The sequence below is a fragment of the Camelus bactrianus genome, chromosome 11 (genome assembly GCF_048773025.1).
Source record: "Camelus bactrianus isolate YW-2024 breed Bactrian camel chromosome 11, ASM4877302v1, whole genome shotgun sequence".
NCBI classification, from domain to species: domain Eukaryota; kingdom Metazoa; phylum Chordata; class Mammalia; order Artiodactyla; family Camelidae; genus Camelus; species Camelus bactrianus.
Genome location: NC_133549.1, coordinates 24,969,920 through 24,991,481, shown reverse-complemented (window position 1 = coordinate 24,991,481; position 21,562 = coordinate 24,969,920). Strand labels below are relative to the sequence as shown.

General features: G+C 50.0%; 1 protein-coding gene across 13 annotated transcripts in view; it reads left to right on the top strand.

The window, feature by feature from the left end:
* TACC2 (transforming acidic coiled-coil containing protein 2) overlaps positions 1–21,562 on the top strand; it is a 196,543-nt gene that overhangs the window by 86,583 nt on the left and 88,398 nt on the right. For 12 of the 13 annotated variants that reach the window (XM_074373513.1, XM_010969896.3, XM_074373509.1 and 9 more), the window contains one exon: positions 11,737–11,862. The exons of the other annotated variant lie outside the window; for it this stretch is intronic. In XM_074373513.1, coding sequence (XP_074229614.1) covers positions 11,737–11,862 — 126 coding nt within the window. The remainder of the gene's footprint in view (positions 1–11,736; positions 11,863–21,562) is intronic. 13 annotated transcript variants of the gene reach the window in all.

Below are 21,562 nucleotides of genomic sequence, written 5' to 3'. Positions count from 1 at the left end.
GTCCCAGTGACTGGAGCGCACTCTCTAGTAAGCGCCAGGGATGCTATGCGTGGGACAGTCCTGCGCAATCAGGAACCACCTCACCCCAGATGCCAGTAGCACCCTGGTAGAGGACACTGCAGGTGTTTTAATCGTTGGGAGAGACCAATTCTGATTAGAAACGTGAGATACAGTAGCTTATGGGCTCAGTAGGCTGCAGGATTCAGGTGTGGATGAGGCTGGGAGAGCCTGAAGGTGGGGTCAAGAGCACGTGCCTGTGTGTGTGTGTGTGTGTGTGTGTGTGTGTGTGTGTGTGTGTTCCCTTGGGATGCAGTTCCACAGCCATAAGCAAATGGTTCTTGAATTAACTGGTTTGAGTCTAGCAAGCCCTGGTATCTTTTGCACAATCAGGAGAAGGTTTATGAAGCTAGTGACAATCACTGATCACTCCTGGTGAGAGGAGCAAATCGAAGGAGAAGGGGTGCCCTGGTCTCTCCTGCTGTGACCTGTGACCAGGGCGTGTGAAATCTGTCGTGATGGTTGGGTTTTGTGTCCCCTTCCCCGCTGAGGTCACAGTCCTTTGTTTATAACCTCAATAATCATTTCCACAGCAACTCACTGTGATGACAAAACAGCCCAAGGATTATGAAGTCATTCGGCAGAAAGGGAGGGCGTGAAAAAAAAGAGCTGGGAAAACATGTTTGTAGGGAAGTGCCTCTAAAAATAGAGGCGAGGGGCAGGCGAGATTCCCGAGGGACCACAGAGCAGTTATCTGTATGGGGGTTTCATTTCAGATACGTCGGATATCAGCCGAGTCCCCCTTCCCTTCCTGTCTGGCCCACTCTGGTGTATGGTTTCAGTCCGTCATTTAGCAAATGTATTCAGTGCTGCCAATTAAGAGAAAGCGGAGTTCCCAAGACTTGTTTTTCCTTGGGTTGGGGAGAGGCAGTATAGAGACAGCTCTGAATTTAGAGATGAAGATTCTGTATTAGAAGCCCTGCTCCACCTTTATCAGCTTTGTGACTTCGAGCAAGTCACTACGGTCTCTGAGTCATGATTTCCATCTCATTTACGGTGGGGATACTTGCCCTGGCTGCCTGGCTCACAAAGCTGTGGGGGCAAGTGAAATCATGTGCATGAAAATACTTGGCAAACGGTGTTGCAAATGGAAAGTCATGCTAGTATTTTCCACCTTGTTGTGATGAAAGGAATTTAATTAGAGGAGGTAGATTTCCTAACACGTCTTGTAGCTTATTTTTGTTGTTACTATTTTTGTTGTTACTGTTATTTTTAAATGTAAAAAAGGAGGTACTCGTCAGTGCAGGTCTCTGGTTTGGAAGCTGGTTATCTAGCTTCCTTTCTGTCCATCCCCCCTTGTTTTATCGCCTTCCCTTTGAATTGCTTATTTATGCTTTCCCCAGAAAACAAGTGAAAATAAAAGAGTAGGAAATACATGTCAGCCCTGCTCAAAGAGAGCAAATCTGGGGGGAAAATGAAAAGAGAAAGCAGTTGGTTCGTAGGAGGTTTGGCTGTTTAGTCCCACTAATCTCTCCCACTGCCTGGTTGGGTCCAGTGGGTCCTCTGAGGCCCAGGGGCTCTCCCAGTGGGTGTCTGTGTCATTAGAGTACATGACTCCTAGCCAGTATCCTCAGGTTTAAGGGCACGGGGTTGGTTTCACATCACGATGTTTCCCCAATGGGGACCCATTCGAAACTGAGAAGCGATAGTAAGAAGCTGGATCATGTTGGCATCAGGGGCATCTTTTCCCTCCTTTAATTGTCAGGACGCCCCTCCCTCCAACCCTTGGGCTTGCCCTGGGTTGGCTGCCTGCTCTCCAGCTGCCCGCTTCACGGGAAAGAGGAAAAGGTCTGATGCTCTCTTGCACACCTTGAGCGAAGCTCGCTCACCCCATGAGTTCCCTGGCCCAGGAACCTGCCTTCGACAGCGCCCTGCTTCCATCTCCCAGGTTTTGTCTGGTGCTCAGCCGTGTGCTAGGGTCTCTCTCCCCGGGGCAGGGGGGGTGGTGCTGACAAGACCCTGCCTCTTTTCTCACAGCATCCTCGTGCCTAGTGTGGGGCTTGGGGGGACATGTTTCTGGCGGCCCCTTCTTGGGTCAGTGACAAGCTGTAGGGACAGGCCTTTGCTCCTTGCATGAGGGCTCAACCTCTTGTTGCATCAGTGGGCAGGGAAGGCTTAGGGAAGTGATTTTACTCCTTGTGCGCTTTTGGAATCAGGGACACTCTGTGACTGTCATGAGATACTGAGGACACCAAGAGGTTTTTAAAAAAACACTAAAATTTTGCCTCATCTGTGTACAAACATTCAAGGCATTTGTTCAGGCCTCAGCTTGCTCATGACCTGATCAAAGAGTTAGAGAGGAAGCTGGCTCTGGCCTGAGTTAAGTGGCAGCTAGATGGCTCTGGTGGCGGCAGCTGTTAACATCCCTCTGTTCTTGCTGCTTTCCACGCATCCATATGTTCACCAAATATTTATTGAACACTTGCTGTTTGTTGAGGACCCACTGTGCGATGCTGACACCCTGCTTTACGTATACTTTTTGCTCTTATTTCTTTTAATAATCTTTCCAAGTTGTACAATTTGTCCCCACTGTACAGGTTCAGAAACTGAGGCTCAGAGAGGTTAATGAACTTGCCTAGGACTACAGAAGGCTAGTGAAGGGCAGAGCTGGATTCAGGCTCACATCCGCCTGTCTCCAGGGCTGTGCTCTGTGTCCCACACTCGCCACCTGGCTCACCTGCACAGTGGACAGCTCAGTTTGATTTCTGTGCCCAGGGTTCTGGTGAAGTTGAGGCACCTGTGGGTTCCACGCACTGGCTCTCGGGAGAAGTAGGCAGCCTTGGCTGGGGTCTTGACCCTGAGGTGCTGGCCTATTGGACAGGCATGCCCTTGGCTTTGACCTCTCTGATCACAGGGGGCAACTACATCATCACTTACCTGACTGTGTAGCTTCTCCCTGCACCTGGATGGGTTTATTTCTTTGTCTTTTGAAAAGAACAGTGACTACTGTCTCCCTGCCTTATTTCTCCTAGAATAACGTCCTCCCCTTTGAGCTTTTGATAAACCCTAGTCCTTGAGCCCATTAACCCTGAGAGGTGTGGACATGACAGTCCAATTTTTCAGGAGGCTTAAGTTGTATATGAGAAGTTTCCCACTCTGCATCCCCTCCCTACCACCAGGTCTCCTGGGGAGCTGGTCACCACTTGCCTCCCATCCTTCTGTCCTAACCAGGGACCTGGCCAAGGGACCAGGCCAGCTGGGGCTGGGCCAAGGTGGGCACTGCCCAGAGCCTCTTCCAAGCTGTCCCTTTCCGGCCAGCCTAGGGGGCTGCACCTTTAGAGTCTCGGGGTTTTCAGATCAGAAAATCAGCAGGCTGGAGACCCAACAGTCCAAACCGTTATATTATGGAGGAGGTGCCTGCAGCCCAGGTGGGGAAGGGTCTTGCCCTGCTGGCTTCTCGCATGCTTTCCTTGGGGAGGCAGACCCCACTGGGCTGCTTTGCACGTCACTCTTTATTCTGCGTCTTTAAGAGAGATGCTGCTTGAGACCAAGGCCTGTGATCACAGCAGCCGGGATGGTGCTCAGCTCAGTGTGGCCTCGGATAGTGTGACTTCCCCGCCCAGGGACTCCATATGCTCTTTGTGAAATGGGCTGTCACCTTGCTCACAGTGACAAAGGGCCTGCGCAGCGCCCGGCACACAACAGCTTCACGTAAACCTTGGTTCCTTTTGCCTGTTGCCACCTGGACTCATCCCTGTTCCATGACCCCACCTGATGTGCACCCGGGGCCGGGTGGGTGAAGGAGCAGCGTGCACACCTGAGGGCACACACCTGGGCAGGAGTGGCAGGAGGAGGGGCACGTGTACCTTGAAGAAGCACATTCAGTGTCTTCTCTTGGGAAAACAGCACACTCTGTTGTGTTTGAGTTACTGACATCATTTGGGGAGCATTTCCCGTCTGCCGGGCCCTTTGCTAGAGAAATGTTGGCGCTTCTGGTCCCAGTGAATCCTCCCCACTCCCTTTCCAGGCAGGGACTCCCTTGCCCCCTCTGACAGATGGGCAACCCGGGGCTCTGAGAGGAGATGTCCCACAAGGTCACACTGCCCATCATTGCTGGAGTGATGTTCAGACTCTGGCCTCCCGTCCCCTGCTCCGTCCTGCCTCTCTGGGGAGAGTGTGGAGGGGGGACGAAGGGTTGGTCTCAGAATGCTGGCGGGGAGGCCCGGAAAGGACCTGCATTTATGCTCCGTATGCTACCGTGCCTTTGCTGTGGCTTCTCACCTTGCCAGCTGGGTCACACCCAGCTCATGGCCGGCCAACAGCTCCTGAAGGTGGAGAGATCAGAAGATTCCATTTTGCTCACTTATGACAGGCTTTGCTTTTCTTTGGGGGAAAAAAAAAGAAAGAACGAGCCAACGTGAGCAGCGCTGGGCTGTCTTTCAGCTGTGTTGGTGAGAGCCACACCGGCATTTTCCAAAGCATGGGGCACAGCTCCGGGGGGCCCTGCCTGAGCTGGGGGCTGCCTGGTCCTCAGGAGTTAGACATCGCTCACTCTGTGTTAGAAGAAGGTGAACATAGCGCATGAAAACCACGGACTCACTGGTGTTATTACACATGATGAGGTACATTTATCTAATCTGAACAACTGACTTCATTGATAGTTAAGTATAAAGTATATAATAGTGCAGGAGGTCGGAGGTATTGTGTGTGAAGCGTGCAGTTAATGACTTGACTTTACAACCCATCAGATGCTCAAAACCCTAATCATCTTTGATTGTTCCCATGGCCCTTCCTTCGCACAGCGGGTGTCGGGTGGACATCGTGAAGCTCGTTGCGCGCCTGACCCCAGCTCCTCTGTGGCCGCGGGAAGTCCGGCCAGCCTTACCTGGCACCGCTCCGTGGCTCTTGCCTGGCTCCCTCACCTGTGTTTCCTCCAATTATTCCCCTCTCTGGCATAAGCACTATTTCCCAGATATTCTGCTGCTCCCTGCTCTTTGGTCTCTGCTGCTCCCCATCACTTGCAGAACAAGAGTCTTGGACCTTTGTTGGAGGCCTTCTGCAAGCGGGCCTGGGCCCGGGCTGTCAAGCTGTGTGTCCCTCGGCCCCCTGCAGCGCTGCTTCTGTAAGAGCACACTCTGTCCTCTGGAACCCAAACTGAGCTCTGTGGGTGCTGGGGACAGGCCTGGGCCTGCACGCCTTTACTCGGGAAAGTTTTGTTTCTTTCTGAAATAATTTCCAACATACAGAAAAGTTACGAGAGTCGTACAGAGAACTCTCATATTCCCTTTGCCCAGATTCCTTACCTGTTGCCATTTTACTTCACTGTGCTTTGTCATTTCCTCTTTGTATGTGTGCGTACGGATGGAGATACGTATGTATATCCATTATCATTACTCTTTTGGAATCATTTGAGAGCAAGTTGCAGACACGATGCTGTCTCCATCCAAACAAAATAAAACACTCCAGTGATCATTTCCCCCAAACAAGGACTCTCTCCGGCACAACACCGATGCAGCCGTCCAGTTGGGAAATCAACGTACGTCCCTGTATCACCTAGTCTTCAGAACCCATTTAGATTCATCAACACAGCCCCCTTTCCCACCTGATCAAGGATCCAGCCCCAAAGCACGTGTCACACTCTTAAGTATGCCTGCAGATGCTCCTTCAGTCTGGAAGAACTCCTCTGTCCCTTGCTGTCTTTCATGACCTTTCAGACAGCTCTTTTACTCTGGAGAAATCCCTTATCCCATGTCCCTTCAAAAGTTCCCCATGACCAGACTCTGGCAGTCATTTTGGGGTGGGGATCCCACAGGGTGAGAAGTAATGCTGTGCTCTTCCCAGCAGATCACAGCCTGGGGCACAGGGTGTAATCCTGGTCAACACCTGGCCAAGTTGGTGCCAACCCAAGAAACCAGGTTCCTCACCTTTAAGTATCTTTTTCCCCTTGATCACCCGTTAGTGTTTGCTGGGAAGGTACTCTAAGACCACATCACTGCCCTTTACTTCTTTAAACCTCCATCCACCTGCCTTAGTGCCCTTCGCTGGCTCCTGCCTGAATTCACCACCACTCTGGTGGTTCTTAAATGGCGGGTTTCCTGTTTTCATCACTTCTCCCACAATTACCAGTTGACAGAGGACTGTAAAGAGGAACTTTTCCTTCTCTCCCATTTGTGTATTTGTTTGTGTTTTTACATCTATATGGACTCAGGGGTTATTACTTTACTCAGTGGGCTTTAATCTAGTCCTATCTGTATTTTTTTATGCCCAAATTGTCCCAGCTCTGGCCAGGCAGCCTCTTTGAGGTGGTTCTTGTGTCCTTTTGATATACCCTTTCAGCAGACAGAGCTGGGAAATAGATATATGTATATGCACGCACGCACACACACACACACACACAGAGTCCTCTGCATTTATACCTAGTGTTTATCTGGTACCTCTGATTGCAGCCCAGCCCTGAGTGTCCTTTCGAGCCTCATCACCTTCTGTGCATGCACATCTTCCCCCGACTGTGAGAACCTGGCTCCTTTATCTCCAGTGTGGTTATTTTTCTGCTAATCTCCCTGTGGGTAATGATTCCCTTAAGACCCTGGTCTCCTCCTCCGTGCCATTTCAGCCCCGTCCCTTCCCCAGCACCCTTTCCTTGCCCTGTCCGAGGGAAGAGAAGTGCCTAGTGTCTTTCCAGCCCAGCCCTCAGGGGGAGAGGGAGAGAGAAGCATTTTAAAATCTGGAAAGACCTTTGCACACACTCCCACCCCCTCACAGGCCCTTCCCAGATCGCCCCAGCCTGAAAGGAGCCCATGTTTTCTATGGGAGCTTCTGCTGTTACCTCCCTTCCCGTTTTTCCTTGCGTTAGACTTTCACCTTGGCTTGCTCTTGATTGGCCTGTCAACCCTGAAGTGTGCGATCCCCGTCTTTTAAAACCTACTTGAAGGGGGTGTGATTGACATATAAAAAGCTGTACATATTTAATGTATACAAATTGATGAGTTTGGGGATAAGTGTACACCTGTGAAACCATCACCTTCAGGACCATAAACATATCCATCACCTCTCAAAGTTTCCTCCCACCCCCCCTTACTATTGCTATTCTATTATCATATATTTTTTGCATTCTTTTTTATTGAAGTATAGTCAGTTTACAATGTGTCAACTTCTGGTGCACAGCATAATGTTTCAGTCATATATATACATACATATATTTGTTTTCATATTCTTTTTCATTATAAGTTACTACAAGATATTGAATATAGTTCCCTGTGCTATACTGTTATTTTTTTAAAAATTTCTTGGGGGTAATTCAGTTTTTAAATATTTATTTAATTGTTTGTTTGTTTGTTTGTTTGTTTGTTTATTTATTTATTTAATGGAGGTTCAGAGGATTGAACCCAGGATCACATGCATGCTAAGCATGCTCTACCACTGAGCTATGCCCTCCCCCCTAATTATTATTGTAATTAATTTATATTCTCATTTAATTCATCTTGGTGCTGGCCACAGAGCTCCTCCTGTGCACAGGTCCTGTGTGTTGAACTGAAGGTGTTGGCTTTTCAGAGCGGAATGTGAATGTCTTCCTCTTTGAAGCAGGACCCTCTCTGCATCCTTCTCTGAGAGGAAGGTGACTCACAGCCCTTTGGAGAAGCACTTGTTGATATAAGCCTCCCTCCCTGACATTCCAGCGGAAAATCAACCCTTTGCTGGCCTGACTAAATTTATAATGGGTTGGCCCAAGCAGCTGGTGGCAGCAGCTGGTAGTTAAAAATCTCTGAGAGAGTTTTTTTTCCCCTCTGAAAAATATTTCAGTCACTCTGGTCCCAGCGCCACCACTGGTAGAATTTGGAAGCCATTTATAGCCTCTTACAGTTGGTCTGAGAAGAATTCCCCCACGTACCCAAAAGTCAGCTCCCCCCACCTCCGCCCCAACCTCATCCATCTGGAGTGTGACCAGATGACTGCGAAGTGAGACAGAAAGATCCCAGGGCCGATGGCACAATGTGAATTTGACAGTTTTATTTTCGTGTAGCAATTTTATATGGTTCAATTTAATATATACGTGTATACACACATATGTGTATATTTTTAGATTATTAAAATTATGTTGAATGAAAGCTTCATAAACCTTTATCCAAGCTTGTTAACTCTTGATTTACACACTATTCTAACACCCTGGGCCTTGTTTTTCAGTCTGTAGTAAATTAGAAGCAGAGAACTGGAAGACATAAAGGAAAAAAAGAGTCAGGTGAGTTGTAAGGCGCAATGCAGGCTGACAGCCTGTGAGTGAGGGACCAGACTGAGTGTGCAGAGTCCTTGGCGATGGCGCTGTCCAGTGCCTTCCCTTTTACAGAAGCAAGAGTTAAGCTCAGAGGAGTCGCCTGGCTGAGATACCAAGGTGGGGCTGGTCAAGAATCCAACCCTCTTGACTTCATATGCAATTGTTTTTTAGTGCCATAGCATACCTCCCTGCTTAAATCATAGTCACTGAAGATGCTGATCATGTGTCATTGACAAAGTGTTTAATTATGTTCAGGATTCTCTGTTCAAAAAATTTAAAAAAAAATCAGGGATGTGTCCAAAATGCCTTGAAAAATAATTCCATCCCGAAGAATTAAAGTAAAAATGCTGTTGCATAGGCTATGCGGGCAGGTATCTATTATCTGAAAAATTCTCCACCGGGACCTTCATTTTCCCCTGCGGTGCCTGTTGAGTGAGGCGTGGCTGAGTTTCTGTCGTGGGAGGAGGCTGACAAGCCTGTATCCTCACGGTGGAATGTGGGAATGTAGATGTGGGGGAAAGACAGCATTGCTCTGCTTGTCCCGTCTCTTAAAACTTTCAGAGTTATGAATTGAAGTTGTTCCCAGGCACTTAAAATATTCCTTAAATACGCTTCCTTATTTATTTTGCTTGTAAAAGCAGTATGTGTTCAGCATAGAACTAGAAAACAGAGGTAAGGGGAGTGGGTATAGCTCAGTGGTAGAGTGCATGCTTAGCATGCAAGAGGTCATGGGTTCAACCCCCAGTACCTCCATTAAGGTAAAAAATACTAACAATAAATAATAATAATTAATAATAAACCTGATTACCTCCCCATAAAAAGCAAAATTGAAAAAAAAGAAAATAGAGGTAAATTCAATGAAGAGATGAAACACTCGTGACTTCATTGATGAAAGAGAATGACCGCTAACACCTTAGGGTACACCCTCCCACGTTGCTTGGTGTTCATTCACTCTGCTGCTCGCTCTGTGTGTGTGTTTATACATGTATGTACAGAGACACATATACACACATGCACATAAAATCTGGATCATGCTGTCAATATTTTTTTAACCTATTTCCAGTTAATAACGGACATATTTACCTCTGGATGCGTGGAGATCTATCTGCCTTATTTTTTTAAGTGTCTGCAATTGAGTGCATTCTGTGGGTGCTTTCACTTAATTAATTGTCCCCTACTGTTGGACGTTTTGATTGTTTCCTTTTTGCCTTTTTTTATGTGTGTGTGTGCTGTTGTGGCCACAGCTGTGTTCAGCATCTTTGCTCACACCCTTAATCGTCTCCTCAGAATAAATTCTTGGAAGTAGAATGGCTGTGTCAAAGGGAACAAAGTCTTTTACGGTTTTCGATGTGTGTTGCCAAAACTCTGGGGCCATGTTTTTCCGCTCAGGTTTTATGACTTTGGAAAGTCAGTATTGCCCGTCGTTTTAGGATGAATCGAGATCCAACAAAGACTTCCAGAGTCCCTGCTGGCCTCCCTCCCCCAGGCTCCCTCCTCCCTTCACTTCACCCTGGGCCCATTCGGCTCTCACTCCTTGGTTGTGGTCACGGGGCTCCAGGGTCATGTTCTGAGGGACTTGGGGTGGTGGGTGGGAACCGTGGAGGAAGAAGGAACATCCCAAGATCCATGGGAATAAATAGAAAGGTGTGGGTACAAGCGTGTGCTAGTCCGATCATATTTAGAACGTAGTTTTGGGAAATTCACCCTGGGCCGCCCTGCCTCTCATTTAGTGCCAAGGGCAGCACTTGGTGGCTGAGCATTTGATAGAAGCTTTGGGCTGAGTCTTCAGCTTAGGATCAAGTCCCAGTCCCTCGACCTGGCCTTGTGACCTGACTCCTGCTCTCCTCTCCCCTTCCTGGCTGTCCTTATCTACGCTCTAGCTGCATGACCTTTCTGCACTCCTCCTGAATGCTGGCTCCTTCCTGATCTGGGTTGTTCAGATATGTGGCTCCCTGTGCTGAGGGCAGTCTTCTTTCCCTTACTCTTCAGCCTTTGGGACATAGCCCAGGAGGGTGCTTAAGGACATGACTCCTGGGGTCTGGCTTGGATCTGTATCCTGTTTCTGCCACTTTACCGGCTGTGCAACATTGGCTGAGTTGCTCAGCCTCTCTGTGCCTTAGTTTCCTCCTTTGGAAAATGGGCATAATGATAGTACCCACTTCACAGAATTATTGTGAAGATCAAACATGATGATATGGGTGAGCACTTAGATAACAGTTCCTGGCACACAGCAAGTGTCAATAAACATTGTGCTGGCCGGCTGGCCTCCGCTTACCACTTTACAAAGAAATTTCCCCCCTCCCCCATTCCAAGCTGGGACCTCCTAGTTTATGCTGTCATAGCCATTTGTACCTTTCCTTCTCAGCGGTTATAACAGTTGTTACTAGATAAATAAGCATTTTCCCAAGTATTTGACTGTTGCCTAAGACTGTAAGCTCCACGAGGGCTGGGACCACCTCTTTCTTAGTCACAACGTAGGGCTGTTATTCAATCAGTATCTGCTCAAGGAATGAAGATAACTGTTCCGCTACTTACTGCCACAGAGCCGAGTTCATCAGAAAGAAAAACTCACGCCCCTCGCTGATAAAATGGTAAGACCTAACTGGCTGTGAAAGCGGTCTTCCAGCAGAGTGAGCTGATGAAGTGTGACCGGTGACAGTGTCCAGTGATCTGTGTCCCTTCGAACTTTCAAAGCCAGTTTGCTCTTGGGGTTTGTCTCATGCTGACCTCAGTGGATGAAGGACCAGTGTTGTTTTTAATTTCTAACTCACAGTAGATAAGAACTTTGGAAAATGTAATTAAATGGGAAATGAAATGAAACTCAAGGCCAAGGTTTCTTGACCTTGGCATGACTGACATTTTGGGCCAGATAATTCTTTTCTGTGTGGCTGTGCCATGCACTGTGGGATGTTTAGTGCCATCACCGGATCCCAGCTGCACCTGCCCCCTCGGGTGGTGATGACCAGAAGTGTCTCCCGATATTGCCAAATGTCCCCTGGGAGCAAAAATCACCCCTGGCTGAGAACCACTGATCAAGACCTCCAAAACACAAGCCCTGACAATCACTATTAGATTCAGAAGACAAAAGGACTCTGATCAGGTGGCTTACTGCAGGTTTCTTTGAGGTCTCATCAGGACGTGGTAACCAGCTGCCCTTGGACCAGCGCCATCTGTGGGCCACACTTGGAGCAGAGTCAGCCCTTCCTTTGCAGAAAGGGAAACTGAGGCCCTGCCCAGGGCCCAGACAAAAAATGTGCTGTTAAAACACGTGTAAGACATTCTGGGCTCAGGGAGGGTATAGCTCAGTGGCAGAGTGGGTACTTAGCATGCGCAAGGTCCTGGGTTCAATTTCCAGTACCTCCATTAAAAATAATAATAATAATAAAGAAAATTAATGAACCTAACTGCCCCCTACCCAAAGACATTCAGGAACATTTCTGAGCCTTGGTTTTTTGCTCTCCTCTCCCCAGTTCACCTGAAGCGGATGACATCATCCAGCCAGCTGCCCTAGAAGGACTGGAAAACCCACTCTTAGCTGCCTCCTCCCAGCATGGTGATGTCAGTGGCCAGGTCTCCTGGAATCTGACTGCCCAGAGGTATGGCGGGCCTGGGCCTGCGGCTGATGGCGGGACCCCAGGGCCTTCTCCCTGAGGCTGCCTCTCTCTCCTCCCCTCTCTTCCTTCCCCTCCTCTCCCCACCCTTCTCCTCTTCTGTCCCGCAGATGCACCCCCACACAGGTGTGCACACGCTCTGCACGGGGCTGGAGCTTCTTCTTAGGGCCTTAGGAATGACCTGAGGGGACACCAGAAAGACCCCTCCAACAAAGGCCATTTCAGAGGTTTGTTCCTTTGCGCTCTTGTTTAAAATAGAAGTCCTCCAGGAGCCACATCACGCTATTTATACTTTTCCAAGGAATGGCTTAGCTGCCTCTGGCCTCCCAGGACACCAGCTGGGTTAGCTGCTTGTTTTTGCTCTTTTGAGGGTGGGCAGAGAAGAGGGGGGCCAGCAGCACAGCGGGGAGAGGGACCAGACCCTGCGCCTTTGCCCAGCAGACGGGCAGACGGGCCTGGGGCGGGCTTGTCCTGCCTCGCCTTCCCTGCGTGCCCCGGCCCCCCGGCCCCCCGGCCCCCGACACCCATCACTGCCCTCCAGGTACACCGGCCCCGGACTCAGCCTTGACCTCGCCCTCTGCCCGCAGACTTGACACCTAGTCTATTTAAACCAGGCTTGCTCACAGTCAGCCTCAGAGGCCTCTCTCTACACACACACACACACACACACAGTGCATCTCTCTCTCTCGACACACACATTTATATATGTCTCTCTCTATAGACATATAGGACATACATATATACAGACACATTTTAATTATATTTGTATCAGTAAAACAGGTGCTTTGAGCCAGGTAGTACTCGGCACTGGAGAACCCTGGTGAGTAGGACCAACACAGGGTCCCTTCTCCTCAGGCTGAGACGGGGGCTTCCGTGTACCCCTCCTGTGTCACTGCCCTTCATGGATACCTATACATAATCCGGCTCTAATGTCATCTCTTTGAGTGGAGAGTTGATCAGTTGCAACCTCTGGAACCACAGCACCCAGCCTGTCCCGCGCTGGCCCTTGGTGGACTTGAACTGGGTTAGAGGGGAGACGTTGAGGGGCCTCCTTCTCAACCTGCTTGGGGGCCAGCGTGTGCTGAGTACCCCCCAGCCGACTCTCGGGGGCGGGGGTGGGCGGCGGGTGGTCGGTTCCTGCCTGGTTCCTGCTGTCCTGCTGGGACGGCATCGAGGGGCCTCTTCATTAACTGGGAGGAGATTTGCCTGGTGGAGGAGAAATATGAGGGTCGGAATGAATGACACAGCACGAAGCTCCAGGCCAGACACAGATACCCTTAGGCAGCTGACCCATGACAGAGAATTCGGAATGTTTCTGTTACTGGTGGGGGTCAACCATAGAGCCTAGTTATGTAGGCGTTTAACTTCTTAAAAGAGGAACCCTGGCTGGGGAACAAGGCCCTGAGCAGGAGCTTCCTGGGTGATGTTGGCATTCCTTTCTGTCCTCATCCTTGGCCTCTCTGCCCCAACATTTTAGCAAGGCTGAGGGACCTCCAGTTGTAGCTGGTGGGGCGCAGCCTCCCTCCGTGAAGCCTGGAGAGGGGCTGAGACCATCCTCATCCGTGTTCAGGGGACACAGAGGGGCAGTGGGAGCAGAGGATACAGGAGGAATTGGCTGGGTGGCTCTCAGGAGAACTGAAGTCCACTTGGAGGTGTTATTGGTGCTTCTTAAGTCCCCTCCCAGCCCTGAGAGTGTATTTTAAATGACTTGTCCCAGCCCCACTGTAATCCAGTGATGTCTGCTCTTTAAGCTCCCTTAAGGGCCCTGCCTCGCTCCCGGCACGGTGTGGAGTATAAGACTAAATCCTCACCGCTCCCCTAGGAGGTTGGAGCTAGGAGGGAGGGGCTTCTGCTATGACTCCTCTAGGCTCAGAGATGCTAACGGGTTCAAGGATGCAGAGATAGAAAGTGGCAGAGCCGGGGTTTGAAGCAGGTCCACCTTGGCTACCGAGCCTGGTTTTGAACCTCTCCACTGGCTGCTAGGAGCCCAGTTCCCTCCTTCCACCACGCCGCGGGGTCCTGCCTACATCACTGGCCTCTCTCAAGTCCAAGAAAGATATGAGTAAAGAGGTTGTGTCACCTCTGACCATGACCAACAGTGATCACAGGATGCAGGAAGGAGCTGGCGGCTCCGGACTGATTTTACCAGGGCTGAGAGTGTGACCAGCTCTCTGGCTTTATTTCCCAGTGGAGAGACTCGGATAGATCTCTGTGCTGACTTTGGTGCCTTGCCAGTGTGACTGAACATCTGTCCAGGGTTGTCTTGTCCTGTTTTTATTGGAAATTGGTGGAAAAGAGGTAGTTCTGATGGGAGCAGGGGTTGGTCTGGCTTTGTTCACCAACTGTCTCTACAAAATACAGTCCATCTGCGTTATTTGCAGATTTCGTATTTGTGAATTTGCCTGTTCACTGAGATTTATTTGTAAGGTCAATAGTCATGGCTCCTTCATGGTCACTGGTGAACATGTGCAGAGAAGCAAAAAACTGGAGTCACCGGATGAGGATGCTCCCAGCTGAGGGGGAGCAAGGTGACCCCCGGCTTCTTGATGCAGATCTTGTACGTATACCAGCGTCCTTTCACGATGTATTCAGTGCCATATTTTTTGTGATTTTTGTGCATTTTGTTGATGGTTTTGCTGTTTAAAATGTTCCCAAGCATAGTGCTGTCTAGTGTTTCAAAGTGCCTGAAGGCTATGAGCTGCCTGTTGTAGAAAATCCTTGTTAGACAAGCTTCTTTTGGTGTGAGCTGTAGTGGTGTTGGCTCTGCATTCAGTGTTAGGGAATCAAATGTATATTAAATAAGGTGTTTTTAACAGAAACACACATAAAACGAGGTTACGTGTTTATCCGTTGACAAAAACATTGTGACCAGTAGCCCCTAGGAACCTAACCCTGTACTTCCCTTAGGAGCAGTGGTTCAGTGCTTGCTCATTCAGGGTCTGTGGTGACTTTATAGAGCATTATTACTGCCAATAAGGAGAATCAACGGTACTTCACCTTGCTGCTCTGTGGCAGGAACTAAATAGGGCGTTCTAAGTGAGTAGTGGTGGCTTTTTAAACCTCAGGAATGGCCCTGCCTTCCCACCCCTGTGCTTAGTCTGTTCCTGCTGCTGTAACAAAAACCACAGACTGAGCAGCGTATAAACCGAAGAAATTATGCTCACAGCTCTGGAGGCTGGAAGTCCACAATCAGGGTGCCAGCTTGGTCGAGTGAGGGCCCTCTTCCTGGCTGTGGACTTCTCATTGTGTCTTCACGTGGTGGAGCGGCCTGGGGAGCTCTGCAGGGTCTTTTTTTTATAAGGGCACTAATCCCATTCAGGAGGGCTCCACTCTCATGACCTAATCACCTGCCAAACACCCCACGTCCTAATACCATCATTTGGGCATCGGGATTTCCACGTAGGAATTTGGGGGGTGGTCACAAACATAGTGTCCCAAGGGTCCCCCCTCCCCTTCCTATTCAGAACAGGGACAGGGGAGGCAGAGGGAGAGGTGAGGAGAGGTGCGGAGGGAAGAGAACTGGGCAGACGGGAGGCTGCAGCATCCTCCCTAGCGGTTTGCCTCCCTGCAGAAGCAGGCTTGGGACCTTAAATTTAAAAATTAATTTAAATTAAAATAAACATATCCTAAAAATTATTAAAAAGGGAAAAGTGGGGCTGGAGTGTTTTCTGGAGAAAACAGCAGGACTCTCTCCCTCCTTTCTGTCACCACTAGTTCTTTGCAAGATCCTTTGCACTAATCCTTCCCTTGCAAGAGTTCTCCTTTCTGAACAGGAACAAAGAGAGAAGGCACCCCCGTCCCTGCAGCAGTTCTCAAATAAAATGAAAGGGATTTCAGCACGCCCCTGCTCTCCAGTTAAAGCCACTGGAGGACATCAAACTTAGCCTCTCCTCGGGAGCTGCCCCAGAACCTGCTGTAAATATTGTTGAACTTCTCTTTGGTTTTCAGCATCCCTGGACGGCAGGGAACACTGAGCCCAGACCTTCTATAATGAGGCTAGATTGCCCATGGCCACTTGCACTCCTGTCTGTTCAATAGTTTTAGTTTTTTTTTTTTGTTTTTTTTTTTTTTAAGTAAATCAGAATTGTTTTTCAGTGGAAACCTAGCTATACGACCATTTGTTAACTGGAATAAAATGGGGCACCCTGGTTACGTCCTGTGGTCAGGAATCCAAGCAGACAGGTCTTGTTGGACATTGAGGACTCCTGTGGACACAGCTGGAAAACTTCTTACCCGACTTGTGTCCGTGGGGTCCCAATGTTAGCATGCCTCAGCATAACCCAGGCACCGCGCAGGCTGCTGCCCCAACCCCACCGCCCTGAGTGTGTGTTCAGGGGTCCTGGGGAGCTGCCCAAGACTTTGCATTTTTAACAAGTTCCCAGGTGATGCTGCTACTGCTGGCCTGGAGTCCACGCTTGGAGAGCCACTGGGTAAGGCAGTCGTGTCCAGATGCTCTTCCCCTCAACTGTCTGGCTGTTAACAACTCCTCAGGGTAGGAAACACCTGATCCAGCAGCTGGTGGCTGAAGTATCTGATCTCTGCCTTTGGACAAAAGAGCCAGGAGTAGGGAGAGCTCCTGCTAGGCAGGATTGCCTCACTAGAGAGTTTCTAAATTCAGAAATGGAGTTTCAGAATTTTCTGAAGTTGAAAGCACAGGGAATTCGTACTGACGTATAGCTTCTGTTTTACCTCTTGCTCCAAATCATGTGGTTTATTTTGGTTTCATCTGTTTGCACAATAAGACTTCTTGATCTTTCAGTTACAGGTATGCAGGAGTGAGTTCCACTGCTTCACAAAGGTGAACTGAACCTTTATTGAAGCATGGACCTTGTTAAACACTGAATGATAAAGTGGAGGGGTTATTTTTTTAATTTAGAAAACAGATCACCCAAAAGTCTTCTCTGAGTAACAGAACTCTTTTGTTCCGTTGGAAAGGTGCATGTGAAAAGTGCATACTCGTGAAACAAAGTTATGTCACCAGTACCTAGCAGGCTGAGTCAGCTGGGGTGCACCTGTGTATTTACTCAGAATGTCTGGGTTTCCAGTGTCCAGCTGGCTACTATTAGTTTGAAGCGTGTGAGCCACCACATTGGCAATTGTCAAAATATGGACAATTTCAGACGGTTCAAACGAGCACAGGATTTTGTTCTTGTTTTGGTTTTTCATGGTTCTGGAGCTGCTTAATGTGGGTAGATAGATTCTGACTTTCTGAATAAATAGTTAAATCTTGAATATCTGAGATGAGTTTCCTTTTGTTCTCTGTATCCCCACCCTTGCGTTTTCTGTTTCCAGGGCCCATCAGGGTGTGTGAGGAATCTTGCACCTGAGGAAGGGATGCGAGAGCTGGAGGCGACGGTGGGGGGAGTTATTGTCCTGGATGAGCCACCCCAGACCAAAGCTTCTTGTAGAGTTTTGGGGTGGCATTTACGACTCTTCCATGCATGAATATTAATATTTTCCTTCATCGCTTTGTCGAGGCTTAAAAGTAATTTCTCTTGTCTGAGCACAGACTTGCTCTGTGAAAAGGGCGTGAATGTGCTGGAAAGGAGCTGACAAGCCCGTTCAGGGTTCATCGTGTGGAGCCACTGGCTGGACATCGGAAGGTCAGCGGCGGTTAGGGGCTGTTCACACTCTCACGTGGGCTGCTGTTCACAGGCTGGTGTGTCTCGTTGGCGACTAGAAATAACTCCAAGTGCCTGCCTTAGAGTTTCCAGCCCATTTGCAAGCCTCTCTGGGCACCCTCTGATTTTGACTTTGTGGCTTTGCTCACTGTGGCTGCGTCTTGGATCTCCTGTCTCGGAGACTTGTCTTATCAAACCCCAGGCCTCTGTTGAACTGATTGTCTGGTGCTCCTATCGACCGAGGGTAGCTCTCCAGACCAACAACTTTAAAGTGCTTTTTTTCCTCTAGCTTGCATCTCACTTTCAATCTGAGCTGAATCTTTGGCCTTAGCTCTTGCCCTATTACGTGATCGTGTGCACTTGGGGATTCAAGAAGAAAAAATCAAGAGGCCGGTAAGGAAAGGCTATTGTGCTGATACCTTCCAGATGGTGAAACGAAACGGGAGATAAGATGCTGTCGCCCATCTGGCCCGACAGTACGTGATGTGTTCACCTCGTATCTTGAGAGCCGTTATCACCCTCTCAGGACAGCCGGGGTCGCTCTGGTGTTTGTCCGTGGACAGGGGCTTAATTTGGCAACTCCAGCCGATCTGAAATGAAACCTGCTATCAGTTCAGTTGGGGATCTGCCAAGAAGGAATCAAAAGCCCTGAACGGGGAATCAAAAGACAACAGTTGGTGACGGCGTCTCACTACAGCTGGGCTTGGAGGGCTGTCGGGCTGAAAGCAAACCCTGAAGCAACATTCTCTGTGCCTCTCGGGTTCTGTGTGGGTGGAGACCGCATCCAAATGGTCAGCGGGACCAGTTGTCAGTGAGGACCTTGGTGAGGTGCTGAATCAGGGATGGCAAACTCTGACCCATGAGTGATTCCCTAGGGATCTGTGCTGAGAAGGATTCAGAGGTCTCGTCCCGCTGGGCCTCGCAGGAAAGAATGCGTGGATCAGTGTGCCGTTTCTGTCTGCTTGAAGTATGGCAAGTTTATGTGCCCTCGTTTTGTCAGTAACAGGTGTAAATTAAATCGACATTTCTTTCATCTTCCAAAAATATAAACTTTGCATGAATTTGAATTCAGTGTCTTTGTTATTCCAGTAAGGCTCGTGAAACATTGATTAACTCCTTAAATGGGAAAAGGGATGGTGGCCTTTTACTAGGAAGGCTTCACAGCCACTCCTGGCCCATTTTACGGGGGAGGAGATCAGAGACAAGAGAATGCAAGTGACTTGCAGAAGCCAACCGAGAACGCAGGTGTGGACCCCATCTTGCGGCTCTGCCCTCCTCTGTGCTGGGTTTGGCAGCTGCCCAGGAGTTCCCGCTGAGGGCTGGGAGTGGTAACTGGCCGTTGTTGGAAAGGGCCCGACTCCCTGAGAAGAATGTCTTTAAGGCGAGTCACTGCTGCTCACAGGAGACCTGCGTGGACAGGAGCTGGCGAAGGGGAAGCTGACCTGATTCCCTGCTTGTCTTCTCGGCTCCAGCACTGTGGCCCTCTGACAGCCCCGGGGGTCTTAGAGGGACCCTAGGTGACCTTCCCCGCGGAGTCTATCTCAAGGCTGGCTTCGTGGCATCACCTGGGCAGTTTGCCCGGGGCCCCGTGCTCAGAAGGGCTCTCTGCATTTCAGCACTCTGCTGTCGCCAGCTTGAAATTCTCACCCTTTTGGAACTCGGAACCTGCATTTTCACTTTGCTTTTGTCTGCACTCGATCCTGCCTGCTGCTTGTGTGGCTGGTCCCGCCTCAGGTGGTTGGACTCTGAGGTTCCAAGCAGACAGGACAGTTGTCCTGCTGTCGGAGGCCTGCCTGGGTGGCAGGGGGTGCTTCCAGGGGCAGGAGGGAAGGAGCTGCCATGTGTCGAGCACTTGTTATGCACCAGGCTCTGTGCTGGAGGCTGGAGAGACCACAGTGGCTGAGATTCCAGGAGGAGAAAAGGATGCATTAGCAGAAAACTGCGGAACACACAGAAGTCAGGCCCAGCCCAGCCAGGCAGCGCAGGGTGGGCATCGTTACCTGTGCCAGGGGGGCTTCCTTGTTTGGGTGACACCGCATGATGGTTCTGGGGCAGGCTATGAGGGGGTCTGAGAGAAGTAGGGGATTCAGAGGCACGATCTGGTTGAGGCAAGAAACTCCAGGAGCACCTGGAGACTGGCTTTGTGGGGTCAGGTCAGCGGGGGGACAAACCCAGGAGGGGGCAGACATGGGCTGTAGGAGCCTCGGCTTGCAAGGCCGACTTTCACCTGCATTCTGGAAGGCATGAGATGGGGGAAGTCGGGTAGGGTTCTAGACAAGGAAAGGATGTGATCAGAACTCGAGTTGGGGCTTTCTGGTATCTGTAGGGGATGGATGTGTGGAGACAAATGGGACGATACAAAAAACAGGATGTGCAGGAACCCTGCTCAGAATGGCTGCGGGCCTGGACCAGCAGGACAGAGAGGACAGATTCTAGGAGAAGGGAGGTGACTCAGTATGAAGGGGCGATGATGGGGTATGGGGTGAGAGAACCAGGAGGGTCCAGGACACTCTCAACTTCTGGTCCAGGCCTGGCCACCTGGAGAGTGGGCACTAAACAAGCTGGGGAGAAACTGGGGGTGGGGAGGAGGGTTAGGAGGGACGAGGAGGAGTTCTGCTGGGGCCAGGAGATGTCTGTAGGTGGCTGTGTGTTAAGAGCTTTGGTTATGAGTCACCAAGCCTTTCCCTGTTGGGGCCTGACCTCCTGGCCACAGGGGTGGGGCCAACGGCAGGCTGGAGGCCAGGAGGGAGGGGCAGCGCCATTCTTAAGAGAGCTATTGAGTCATTTGTTTGGTGCCTTTGGCTGATGGGAGCCAGCCAGTGCAGGAAGGGTGTGGCCCTGGTGTTCTGGGTGCCAGCGGAATGGAGGATGAGGGAGCAGGCACGGGGTCTCTAGGCTGAAGAGGCTGTTGAGCTGAGGGACCTCATGTGTTCCCAGGGCTAGGGGATGCGGGCACCCTCGGGAGCATCCTCATCAGTGCCGTGTGATTGTCACTGAGTTGGGCTTGTTCTGAGGCCACAGATCCAAGGCCACGCCTCCCCTCCCCTCCCCTCTGCCAGGGTTTTCAAGACAGAAATCTTTCCTTGCACTTTGATAGAGGACCCTTAAAGTAGCAGAACCACAAATGGTGTCACCTTTCCTCTGCATTAAATTAAATAAAATCTTCAGGGAGTGTGCAGAGGAAGGGGTGCGGCCAGTGTAATTTCTTTAGTAAGTAAATTTTACATAGTAGTTTGAGTTTGTAAGTGGCCTGTTCACTGCTGATGAATGTGAATAAATGTAGGTTTCCGGAGTGTGAAAATGGCTTCCTCAAGGAGTTTAAAAGCCCCCAATCATTTGCATTACTCATTTGACTCATTCCTTTACAAAATAAATTATTTCAGCCACCATCCAAGTTGTTACAAACAACAGTTTGAACAACTGTGGTGTTGGGACATCTGTAACACACTTTGCACCTTTGTGGGTTCTGTCCATGCACTCAGTGGAAGTTTTGTTCACGCGTGGGTTGGCCTTGCTTGGGGCTTACCCCGGGTCATTACTCTCAGGTCTGTTTCGCTCCTTGTTTCCGCGGGGCCCAGGACAGAAGGTCATGTGGGTTCCAGCTCTGCCTCTGCTCTGGACTCCCAGCTTGGTCATAGCCAGTCGGGGCACCCCGGCTCTCCCTCTGCCTGTTTGAGTGCCCATGTGGGTGGCCTGGCCAGATGTTGGGATGCGGGGGTGTATCTGATAGATGCGGCCCCTGTCCTCATAGAGCCCACAGTTCGGTCTGCCTAGTGGTCTTCAAGTCCCTGGTGATGCCTGTCACCGTGAAGGGGTGGAGGGGCTTCCGGGTGCGTACTAGGGAGTCCACAAGAAAGTGGACATAGAGGTGGTTAAGGATTCAGAGCCTGGGTACACATTCTGGCTCCACCACCTACTCACTACCGTACCCAGGGCAAGTGAGCTCACCTCTCTGAGCCTTAGTTTTGATCTCTGTAAAGTGAAGATGATGACATCTGACTCAAGGGTTGTGATGATGGTTACCCGAGATCACGTTTGTAGAACACTTAACACAGGGCCAGGCG